Source organism: Haliotis cracherodii, unplaced genomic scaffold, assembly GCF_022045235.1.
Source record: "Haliotis cracherodii isolate W230 unplaced genomic scaffold, xgHalCrac1.p SCAF_11, whole genome shotgun sequence".
In the NCBI taxonomy this organism is placed as follows: Eukaryota; Metazoa; Mollusca; class Gastropoda; order Lepetellida; family Haliotidae; genus Haliotis; species Haliotis cracherodii.
Window position 1 is genome coordinate 28004712 of NW_027266266.1, and position 13460 is coordinate 28018171.

The 13460-nt window shown below is 42.1% G+C and overlaps 2 protein-coding genes across 3 annotated transcripts in view; both read right to left on the reverse strand.

Moving 5' to 3' along the window:
• The window catches only part of LOC139456391 (uncharacterized), an 89099-nt gene that overhangs the window by 59309 nt on the left and 16330 nt on the right, over positions 1-13460 (reverse strand). The gene's annotated exons all lie outside the window — the stretch shown is intronic.
• Positions 5626-7637, reverse strand: LOC139454997 (streptococcal hemagglutinin-like). Its single transcript, XM_071236585.1, has 2 exons — positions 7626-7637; positions 5626-7476 (listed from the first exon to the last, which is right to left on the reverse strand). Exons 1-2 carry the CDS (start codon positions 7635-7637, stop codon positions 5626-5628), a joined length of 1863 nt encoding a protein of 620 aa, XP_071092686.1.

A 13460-nucleotide genomic window follows, 5' to 3' on the forward strand; every position in this document is an offset into this window, starting at 1 on the left:
GTGGTAGCAATTCAATTACGAATGAATGTTATCCGATCTGGGTGGATTTTTATAGGGCAAGAAATGGGGGAACGCATGTGCATTTCAATTTGCACGGAACTCCGGACAAGGTAATGTTAAATTTTAGAAACTTTGACAAAAATTACCCACATATTAAAATGACTTTTCATGTAATGTTATTTTTGCGGTTCAGTATATATTAATCCATGTAAACCATGCCTATCAGTGTTACATTACTGCTTGGGGATCAACAACTTATATGTAACACTACACATGCACAACTCAACTTTGTATCTTTGTGAAACAGAATAATCTTCACTTTATTTCAACATCTCTAAACATGCAGAACTGTTTCAGATTAATAGAAGAGGGAAAAATAAGAACAAAAATTTGACTGGTTTTAGAACTGGCTGGCTAGAACATTGATGATAATGAAGACTGACCAGAAGATTGAAGATCACGAAGACTGACCAAAAGATTGATGATCACGAAGACTGACCAGAACACCGATGATCATGAAGACTGACCAGAACACTGATGATCATGAAGACTGACCAGAACACTGATGATCATGAAGACTGACCAAAAGATTGATGATCACGAAGACTGACCAGAACACTGATGATCATGAAGACTGACCAGAACACTGATGATCACGAAGACTGACCAGAACACTGATGATCATGAAGACTGACTAGAACACTGATGATCACAAAGACTGACCAGAACACTGATGATCATGAAGACTGACTAGAACACTGATGATCACGAAGACTGACCAGAACACTGATGACCAATACGATGATTATTATGAAGACTGACCAGAACACTGATGATCACGAAGACTGACCAGAACACTGATGATCATGAAGACTGACTAGAACACTGATGATCACAAAGACTGACCAGAACACTGATGATCATGAAGACTGACTAGAACACTGATGATCACGAAGACTGACCAGAACACTGATGATCATGAAGACTGACCAAAAAATTGATGATCACGAAGACTGACCAGAACATTGATGACCAATACGATGATTATTATGAAGACTGACCAGAACACTGATGATCACGAAGACTGACCAGAACACCGATGATCATGAAGACTGACCAGAACACTGATGATCATGAAGACTGACCAGAACACTGATGATCATGAAGACTGACTAGAACACCGATGATCACGAAGACTGACCAGAACACTGATGATCACGAAGACTGACCAGAAAACTGATGATCATGAAGACTGACTAGAAAACTGATGATCATGATGACTGACCAGAACACTGATGATCATGAAGACGGACCAGAACACTGATGATCATGAAAGCTGACCAGAACACTGATGATCATGAAAGCTGACCAGAACACTGATGATCATGAAGACGGACCAGAACACTGATGATCATGAAAGCTGACCAGAACACTGATGATCATGAAGACGGACCAGAACACTGATGATCATGAAGACTGACCAAAAGATTGATGATCATGATGACTGACCTATATGCTTCAAGTCAGTGCTTCCACAACTGAGCTATCCCTCCTCCTCATAGAAAACTATACATAAACCTTAAGTATATGATAAGCCCACACTGTGGTTGCTTCAAGTCCCAAGTAATATGTTCGTGAACAAAACGTTGTGAGTCTGGGGAGCAACACCTTGGTAATGGACACGACTGTATGACTAAATAAAGTATCCATGACACAGTCTTGTGGGGGTGTGGGTGCGCATGAGGTTAAGTATGGTACAATACACAGAGTGACATATGAGACAGCTGAGAGGTCCAAGTTGTTGTATTTCCGCATGTATAGATTCATTATTTCTGGACTAACTCAGCAGCCTACTTCCTGCAGTAAAGATCTTGTGAATTTTCAATCATCACAAAAGTCATACTGCTGAGCTGCAAGATATATTATTTTATAAAAACCCTGGAGAAACATGGCCGTCTAATTTTCTCTCCCTGTTGGTTGATATGAAAGTTTCATGGCTCTCCTTCCAGGTGATGGGGGAAATCAATAAATGCCCAAAAATATAGATGGCAGTCAGAGCAAGAAAAGTCTTCATATTTAATGCTGAATAATGTCCAAAGATGTTCAACATTAAAGAAAAAAACACTTGTCAACCCCAGCAGCTTGTACATGGTGTGATAGCATGTTTCAGATTAGTTTGTTTTCCAGGACACTGGCTCTTTGTCATCCAAACTATCCTCAACATTTTATTCATATTTATTCCATAAGCTCTTTGTCATCCAAACTATCCTCAACATTTTATTCATATTTATTCCATCTCCTAGTGCCACTTGTCTCCAGCAATATCACTGGATAGGTCATTATTATGATAAATATTAAGCATATCATGTTCATTATTGTTATGTCATGATAGCTTCAAGATAATCATCATTGTGCCAAAGCACTGTACGTAGCAAGTGATGCCTCAGTGTTCACAAGCAGCAAGTTAAACAGGATGTCAGCGCAGTGATACATTATCCCATCCAAGTTGGAGCCTTGGCTCTAGGGAAAGTCAAGCCTTTAGTAGTGGTCATGCCAACTGTGTAATACGACAGTCTGAGATGACAGAGGACATAGGGCATGAATGTAATATTCAAAGGAACAATAGCATGGTAACCTTGCCAAGCATCCATATTGTATTTTCTCATGAGTAATATGGTTTTATGCCGCTTTTAAGAATGTTCCAGTAATATTACTGCAAGAGAAATAAAAAATGGGCTTCACACATTGAACCCATGTTGAGAATTGAACCAAGGTCATCGCCATAACAACAAACATTTTAACCGCTAAACTACCCCACTGCCCCAAACTCTTCAAAAGCATGGGGTACTTATTCCACCAGATTCTCTACAAGAGGATTGTGAAAGACTATGTTGTAGTGCATGCAAGACGGGAGTCGAAGCCAGCTGACTAATGTATCGGACACAATTCATAGTTAACTTCAATTAGAGACAGTAGCCATGGTGACTCTATCATGGTTAACATTTATACTAAGTTATCTTATAATAATTAGATCTACATCAAGTGCTTTTATGAGTTATCATGGTGTAATATTTATACACCATTTCATATAATTATAGTTTAGCAAGTAATAATTATCATCAGGTAAAATGCATATATAAAATATCAGTAGTTTCAGTTATAGCTTTTTAGATGGTTGCTAGCCTAAGGTATCAAGATCCCATCTCCCAGACAAAGGATATTTATTTAATTATATCTGTCATCACCTACCGGGGTATATTAGAATAACATTACTTCAATTAAGACTCATTAAGGATTAGCCCCCATACAAGCTCGTCTATAGCGCATTAAGGATTAGCCCCCATACAAGCTCATCTATAGTGACACCCTAATCTCTTTCAAAGCATCCAGTAAATATGTCAACAAGATTAGTGCCAGTCCAACAGGATTAACAGGATTTAGTATTCCCCTCTGTCCAGCCATCCATTTAGCATAGGACACAACCAATCGTGTATCAACCAATCACATTCCATTCTATTGTTCAAACTTTCATTAAATACATACTGTAGCCAAGTTCTAGCAGAGAAGGGGTTTGACTCTCTTACCAAGCAGACCTCTCTCCCACAGCCCAGAGTGTGTACCGACTCTCTGTGGCACCCTCAGTTATTTCTAAGTATATTGTAAATTGTTAATTGTTCTTGTAAATAAAATTGTGATTAGTCTCCTGTGACTCTGGCTCTTTGCTGACTAATTCCCCAAGAAAACCAGCACGTCATTTGGAAGGTATTGTTCACCTAGAACAGTTCCATGATAACTCTATGGTTATTTATCATGTTTATAAAAACACACTAAATGTCAATTTCCTCAGAGCATGCTTAGAATCTTTCAAGAAAAATTATTTCTACCACAGATACTCGAGACTTAACTTTGGAAAAATCCTTAAAGCCATAATGTTTAAAACAATATTTTTCCACGACACTGAATCTAACCTGGATATGTAGTCAACATTTTGACAAATAATATATAACAGATAATTACTAAAAACTCACATTAAAATCTACTGAATTGAACAAATTAAGAAGTTTACAGTGCCTCATATGCATTCTGAAAGAAATTATGAACATCAGGTCAAAAGAATGTCAACATGTAAAACATTGCAACAAAACAAAAACCAGAACTTACCCCACAACTTAACTAGCTACAAAATATCACCTTATTTTGTACAAAATATGGCGGAGTACATTACCATAAATAGCTTTTTCATTATGTCTGCCATGGTGGCAATATTGAAAATCAGATTCGAACCTCTTCAACAAGATAAGGTCTTTTTATCACGTTTATTAGTGAAGCCATCTTCACTGGTCCAGTGGTTTCTAAGGAGATGACGTTGACATTGCAAGGAAATACATTTTGAGACAATGGTCTGAACATGGTCAAAATGCAGTGGTCAAATAAACAAAGGAAAACATTTTAAACATTATGAACGTTGATCATGCGTTGAGCCCCACTACACATATCAAATCTCACTACATTATGAAAGACGGCTGCTGAGTAAAGGCCTTCAGAAGTTCATGAGTAAAGGCCCTAAGAAGTTCATGAGCAAAGGTCATATCAAGGTCAAAAGTTAAAATATCTCCAAAAAAAGAAAGAAGAAATATATATGTCGAATCCCACTATCAGCTAACCTGGTAACAAATATCTTCATTACACTTTGAAAAAAATGACTAAGTAATGGCCATATATATATTCTTTGATATCGCTGCCAATGTGTCCACATTGAAAATCAGATTCAAAACTATGGAACTGACTGAAGTGACATCAATGGTGGGTGGTATAAGCATGTGAAGTTTCAGCTTCATTGGTGAGGTGCTCTCTGAGGAAAAGATGTCAACAGACACTACGTACACAGCCCCCAACAACACCGGACACCAGATAAACAGACCATGACGTGAGCTCACTACACTTTGTCAAGTAAGCTAAAGATGGCGAAAATTTGAAACTAAATCATCATGGTAGTCTCTGTGAGTGTCCTCCTGCCCTATTGTAGGCCTTGGTGCAACTGCTTAATCTCAGCATTGACACATCAAGTTTCCTGTCTCAATAAGTATGGAACAAGGCAGGAATATATATCTGGACAGCAACTTAAGACAATCTCATAGCTTCGTCCTTTGAACTTCTTCAATCCAAAGACAAGATCTTTTGTCCATCTGGCACGGACTGACTTCAGTAGCAGATAACAAGTTCGAAGAAAGTCACATTGCTGGACACTGGTCACTCAAAGAGACTCAAGACGCCTCTCACTCAGATACAGACAGACACAATTGTCTCATGTAACAAATGACCCTTCAGTCTATCAATATCTAGTTATGAAGATCTCGACCTGAGGGTATAAGTAGTCTTAGGCTCAGACGTTATTGAATTTCATTCTCTTCCCTTGATGATTCAGCAATCATAAAATGTGAAAATGCCAAGGATTACTATAAGAGGTGACTGTAGGAGATATCACAAACAGATGTCAGTCTGATTCAAACCTGGTCACCTGTATCAGTTTTTTTCGGAAACATCCCACATCACAGACATATTCAGTACATACGACCTTCATACAGGACCCCCCATCAGTCTGTCCTATAACATGACGGGATTGTGTCACAAGCCAACGCTCTGACTACTGACACCATGGTGTGACAAGCAAACACTCTGACCAATAATGGCACGGTGGGACAAGCCAACACTCTGACCAATGACAGCATGGTGTGACAAGCCAACACTCTGACTACTAACAGCATGTTGTGACAAGCCAACACTCTGACTACTAACAGCATGGTGTGACAAGCCAACACTCTGACTACTAACAGCATGGTGTGACAAGCAAACACTCTGACCAATAACAGCATGGTGTGACAAGCCAACGCTCTGACCAATAACGGCATATTGTGACAAGCCAACACTCTGACTACTAACAGCATGTTGTGACAAGCCAACACTCTGACCAATAACAGCATGGTGTGACAAGCCAACACTCTGACTACTGGCACCATGGTGTGACAAGCCAACGCTCTGACCAATAACAGCATGGTGTGACAAGCCAACACTCTGACTACTGACAGCATGGTGTGACAAGCAAACACTCTGACCAATAACAGCATGGTGTGACAAGCCAACACTCTGACCAATAACAGCATGGTGTGACAAGCCAACTCTCTGACTACTAACAGCATGGTGTGACAAGCAAACACTCTGACCAATAACGGCATGGTGTGACAAGCCAACACTCTGACTACTAACAGCATGGTGTGACAAGCCAACACTCTGACTACTGACAGCATGGTGTGACAAGCCAACACTCTGACCAATAACGGCATGGTGTGACAAGCCAACGCTCTGACCAATAACGGCATATTGTGACAAGCCAACACTCTGACTACTAACAGCATGTTGTGACAAGCCAACACTCTGACCAATAACAGCATGGTGTGACAAGCCAACACTCTGACTACTGACACCATGGTGTGACAAGCCAACACTCTGACTACTGACACCATGGTGTGACAAGCCAACGCTCTGACCAATAACAGCATGGTGTGACAAGCCAACACTCTGACTACTGACAGCATGGTGTGACAAGCCAACACTCTGACCAATAACAGCATGGTGTGACAAGCCAACTCTCTGACTACTAACAGCATGGTGTGACAAGCAAACACTCTGACCAATAACGGCATGGTGTGACAAGCCAACACTCTGACCAATAACAGCATGGTGTGACAAGCCAACACTCTGACTACTGACACCATGGTGTGACAAGCAAACACTCTGACCAATAACGGCATGGTGTGACAAGCCAACACTCTGACTACTAACAGCATGGTGTGACAAGCCAACACTCTGACTACTGACACCATGGTGTGACAAGCCAACACTCTGACCAATAACGGCATGGTGTGACAAGCCAACACTCTGACTACTAACAGCATGGTGTGACAAGCCAACTCTCTCACCAATAACAGCATGGTGTGACAAGCCAACACTCTGACCAATAATACCATGGTGTGACAAGCCAACACTCTGACCAATAACAGCATGGTGTGACAAGCCAACACTCTGACCAATAACAGCATGGTGTGACAAGCCAACACTCTGACCAATAACACCATGGTGTGACAAGCCAACTCTCTCACCAATAACGGCATGGTGTGACAAGCCAACACTCTGACCAATAACACCATGGTGTGACAAGCCAACACTCTGACTACTAACAGCATGGTGTGACAAGCCAACACTCTGACCAGTAACAGCATGGTGTGACAAGCCAACACTCTGACCAATAACAGCATGGTGTGACAAGCCAACACTCTGACCAATAACAGCATGGTGTGACAAGCCAACACTCTGACTACTGACAGCATGGTGTGACAAGCCAACACTCTGACCAATAACAGCATGGTGTGACAAGCCAACACTCTGACCAATAACAGCATGGTGTGACAAGCCAACACTCTGACCAATAACAGCATGGTGTGACAAGCCAACACTCTGACTACTAACAGCATGGTGTGACAAGCCAACACTCTGACCAATAACGGCATGGTGTGACAAGCCAACACTCAGACTACTGACAGCATGGTGTGACAAGCAAACACTCTAACCAATAACGGCATGGTGTGACAAGCCAACACTCTGACTACTGACAGCATGGTGTGACAAGCCAACACAAACTATCCACTGTAGCCTTTCTTTAACATGATTAAAACAGTAATCCCACAAAGAACATTAGAGGGTAAAGAATTAATACTTCACCGACCCATCACTGGCCTCTTTGACAACACCGACAACCCTGTACCTGATAATGTCCACTGTTCACCTTGTGAGAGTGAGTGGCATCTGTACACTGACAACACCGACAACCCTGTACCTGATAATGTCCACTGTTCACCTTGTGAGAGAGAGCCATCTGTACACTGACTACACCGACAACCCTGTACCTGATAATGTCCACTGTTCACCTTGTGGGAGTGAGAGCCATCTGTACACTGACAACACCGACAACCCTGTACCTGATAACGTCCACTGTTCACCTTGTGAGAGTGAGAGCCATCTGTACACTGACAACACCGACAACCCTGTACCTGATAACGTCCACTGTTCACCTTGTGAGAGTGAGAGCCATCTGTACACTGACAACACCGACAACCCTGTACCTGATAATGTCCACTGTTCACCTTGTGAGAGTGAGAGCCATCTGTACACTGACAACACCGACAACCCTGTACCTGATAATGTCCACTGTTCACCTTGTGAGAGTGAGAGCCATCTGTACACTGACAACACCGACAACCCTGTACCTGATAACGTCCACTGTTCACCTTGTGAGAGTGAGAGCCATCTGTACACTGACAACACCGACAACCCTGTACCTGATAATGTCCACTATTCACCTTGTGGGAGTGAGAGCCATCTGTACACTGACAACACCGGCAACCCTGTACCTGATAATGTCCACTGTTCACCTTGTGAGAGCCATCTGTACACTGACAACACCGACAACCCTGTACCTGATAATGTCCACTGTTCACCTTGTGGGAGTGAGAGCCATCTGTACACTGACAACACCGACAACCCTGTACCTGATAACGTCCACTGTTCACCTTGTGAGAGTGAGAGCCATCTGTACACTGACAACACCGACAACCCTGTACCTGATAATGTCCACTGTTCACCTTGAGAGAGTGAGAGCCATCTGTACACTGACAACACCGACAACCCTGTACCTGATAACGTCCACTGTTCACCTTGTGAGAGTGAGTGCCATCTGTACACTGACAACACCGACAACCCTGTACCTGATAATGTCCACTGTTCACCTTGTGAGAGTGAGAGCCATCTGTACACTGACAACACCGACAACCCTGTACCTGATAATGTCCACTGTTCACCTTGTGGGAGTGAGAGCCATCTGTACAATGAGGGCAGACTTTCCTCCTATTGATCACTATGTACTTGCATACTTAGTCAATACAGTCTGCACCTAGCCAGCATGCATACTTGTACTCAAGTAACTACAGTGCACAACGATAAAGATTGATGAGACATGGCACAATTCATGTCATGAAAAACCTGAAATCAGAGAGATGTAGAATTATTCTCCAGGCTGAACCTACACATAAAAAGCCAAGTAACAATATTTTCCATGGACAGTTAACGTTCAGTAAAATGTTTGTTAAGTGGAATATTGATGGGAAGTTTTAGAAAAATAGTTTGCAGTACATTATGACATAGCAGATCTACCATGGTAACTGTATCCTAAGTGCTACTCAGGAAGAAAAACGAGCTTAATGGGATCTAAAGAGTCAGCTTGCATAAAGTTTCACTTGTCAACCTTCAACATGTTCCATTGACATGCCTTAAAAAACGTTATTTAAGATATTCATCATCACCTTTAATAATTTGTTAATATATTTTCATAAACATGATAAAAGGGCAAAGCAATGTAAGATTTAAAATCCCTTTAAATAAAGCATGAGTTTGTTTGAGTGACGAAGGACAGGTCAGATCACCTAATCATCTATGTATTTGCATGACAAGTTGACCAGGACCTGTCATCAATAAAGTTGTCAAAATCACATTACCACTCAAGGCTCACTTTTATGAGTTTATGAGTCGGTTATTTGGGAAGGGGCACATTATTCATGTTTCTTACAGTATTTCATATCAAAATGATAACATCCAGACACTGCTAGATAATTCTGAGTAAGGGTTAGAAGTCAATGGGTAATCAGTGTACATCACACAGGAGAAGGACTGCCCACACATTGATGGAGCTCCTGCTGGCATGCTGTTGGAAAATACAGTGCATCCCTCTTATCATCTTACAACAGACCTTGAATCGTCACCTTTTTATTTTCATTTTGAAAAACACTGAAATCTGAGCATACGTTTTCTGGGCTTCATTTTCCTGCTGAGAGAGAAAACTGTCATGACCAGCCTAGCAACTTCATCAATTCATATCATCAAAATCCAATAAAGAGGTCAAGCGATCTTCAACACATTCTAACCCGTTGAGCAATGCACTTCAAATTCCCCATGCAACAAACCAAATCATGTTCATTAAGTTTCCAAGATAAAAGGGAGATTGATGATCAATAGTTGATCTTGGCTAACCTTCCAAAGATGGCACCAGTGTTTTGCCATGGATGCAGCTGCGCAACAGTGCAGTCTTCTATACGGACACCACTAACTAACCTGTCACTGTCACACAGCCTGACAGACAGCTGCTGGAGTCAACGTATCTGTCACAACTGCTACAGCCATTTACTGCCTATAAAAATCATGAATAAGTACAGACATCCACAAGAGTTTTATCATCATCCCTTCTGCGAACTCTCTGCTTCCTGGCATCTTCATTACCATATGTATGTGTATTATGTTGGTCCCATGGACTGTATATGCAAACATCATCCAACATTTATGAATTCATACCAGCTTCCTGAAGCAGTCAACAACATGTAGTATATTTCCCACATCTTGTCAACTTCTGCCAGTTCTAGACCTGGAAGAGGTCTTCAGGAACTGCCATGTCAATATGTGTTACCTAATTCTTCATAATTGATATCTGCAAGACTTATGTGACACTCTGATACAATAATAACCAATAATGCAATGATAACAGCAATATTTCAGCATTAACATCATCGTGATGAGAAGTCATCTAAAAGCACCTTGTTACATGAAGCCAGTCCCCACTGCCTCTGTGCCGACCTGAGCGGCTGCTGTACCTGATGCAGCTCTTGATGCTGTACAGGTGGTGTACATGGCAGAAACAACACTGATTGGGCGTTATGCATGTATGGTTGGAAGCACTTACAGTTCATCAACTTCATCAATGGGTGGTTGGGTCTAGTTTCCAAACAAGGTAGCAACTATGAAATCTGTGAATGATCATATAATTTCACCTTGAGATGATTTAAATGAAATTGAGCAGAACATGTAGGAAGCATGAACAATCTTATAACTGACAAATATTTCAAGATCAGTTGATTTGTACAGAATCATTGATAAGCGTCTAGATTAATGACCCGATGATGATGACTTAACTCTTACCCCAATCCAACAGCTAAACTTGTGTTCCTGCAGACCTTGTTTTACCCCAGGGTTTTAGACACAAATGAGTGTCCAGGATGCACAAATGTATATAGAATGGATGCAGCAAGAATATGTTGCATTTTTAATGATGCACAAAGTACCATTGTACCAAATTCTTGACAAGAACTATAAAGGTCCTGTAATTATAGTAATCAAATCATATACTACAGTATACTACACTTCATTACTTCACATGACCTAAATATTACCTTGAAATTAACAATCGGGGGTCCCATGAACCCCCAGTTTTTGTAAGTTAAGGAAAAACCCTGTACCCTTATACTTTGCATAATTCAGTGTTATTAACAAGTAGAAATTAGGGCTGGGTCCTTGAGGTTTGCTGAAATAGTATTGGAATCTTAACATCAGGACTACAGCTTGCTTGCTCAATTAGATGATGTAACAGATGCCATCGTTGGTTCCAAGTCACATCAAGCTGTGGGAGAGAGATTCAGCAGGGAATGACTCCTACAATCAACCAATTACACTGTTCAACGACTGTTTTGTGTTCAATACGTGTTTTCAGGAATGATAAGACTGATGCCTTTACGATGAAAGAAATCTGGAATGCTGATCTTTCAATACCATCAATTTACAGACAGCAAAACAATTGGCATATATCTATAACAATGACTATTAAAAACAACAATGTTGCCTCCATCAATACATTTGTATAACATGGTGTAAGTGTACTGAAGCATGATAAGTACAGGCATTTATAGGCTGCACCACACTATAAACCATGCTAACGTAGAGGTGCACTTAAGTATGAATACTTCCATTGATTTCCCCTGCTATTGAACAATTTCAATGATTACAAAATGTACTATGCCCGAACTATCCGCTTACGCACATGGTGCGATGGAGTGCAGATTGCACTGTGGTGCGATGGAGTGCAGAGTGCACTGTGGTGTGATGGAGTGTGGTGTGTTGCTGTATACAGGGAGTTGTGTTGCTGTGCACTGGGAGGTATGTTGCTGTGCACTGGGAGGTGTGTTGCTGTATACAGGGAGGTGTGTTGCTGTGCACTGGGAGGTGTGTTGCTGTGCACTGGGAGGTGTGTTGCTGTATACAGGGAGGTGTGTTGCTGTGCACTGGGAGGTGTGTTGCTGTGTAATGGGAGGTGTGTTGCTGTGTAATGGGAGGTGTGTTGCTGTGCACTGGGAGGTGTGTTGCTGTATACAGGGAGGTGTGTTGCTGTATACAGGGAGGTGTGTTGCTGTGCACTGGGAGGTGTGTTGCTGTGCACTGGGAGGTGTGTTGCTGTGCACTGGGAGGTGTGTTGCTGTATACTGGGAGGTGTGGTGCTGTATACAGGGAGGTGTGTTGCTGTGCACTGGGAGGTGTGTTGCTGTGCACTGGGAGGTGTGTTGCTGTATACAGGGAGGTGTGTTGCTGTATACAGGGAGGTGTGTTGCTGTGCACTGGGAGGTGTGTTGCTGTGCACTGGGAGGTGTGTTGCTGTGCACTGGGAGGTCTGGGAGGTGTGTTGCTGTGCACTGGGAGGTGTGTTGCTGTGCACTGGGAGGTGTGTTGCTGTATACTGGGAGGTGTGTTGCTGTATACAGGGAGGTGTGTTGCTGTGCACTGGGAGGTGTGTTGCTGTGCACTGGGAGGTGTGTTGCTGTGCACTGGGAGGTGTGTTGCTGTATACAGGGAGGTGTGTTGCTGTATACAGGGAGGTGTGTTGCTGTGCACTGGGAGGTGTGTTGCTGTGTAATGGGAGGTGTGTTGCTGTGCACTGGGAGGTGTGTTGCTGTATACAGGGAGGTGTGTTGCTGTGCACTGGGAGGTGTGTTGCTGTATACAGGGAGGTGTGTTGCTGTGCACTGGGAGGTGTGTTGCTGTGCACTGGGAGGTGTGTTGCTGTATACAGGGAGATGTGTTGCTGTGCACTGGGAGGCACTGTGTTGCTGTGCACTGGGAGGTGTGTTGCTGTGCACTGGGAGGTGTGTTGCTGTATACAGGGAGGTGTGTTGCTGTGCACTGGGAGGTGTGTTGCTGTGCACTGGGAGGTGTGTTGCTGTGCACTGGGAGTTGTGTTTGTATGAAAGTTAGCTGAGTATGCACTTAGGCTACAGCAATAACTTCCACAATTAGCAGGTACAACATTGAATGATAGGCAAACATCACACATCTGTAGACGCACAACTAACTCCACAATCACAGACACTGGAGCATGGTGATCAGAAATCAATATATGCTATTGTCATATGATTGTAACAACAGATGACAAATTGATCCTCTTTCCGAGAGAAATTGTTCAAATCGATTTTGAAGAGGTTAGCAAGATACACACATTTGTGAAAAATCCTTAGCAATTATTGAGTTTCCGGGTCACA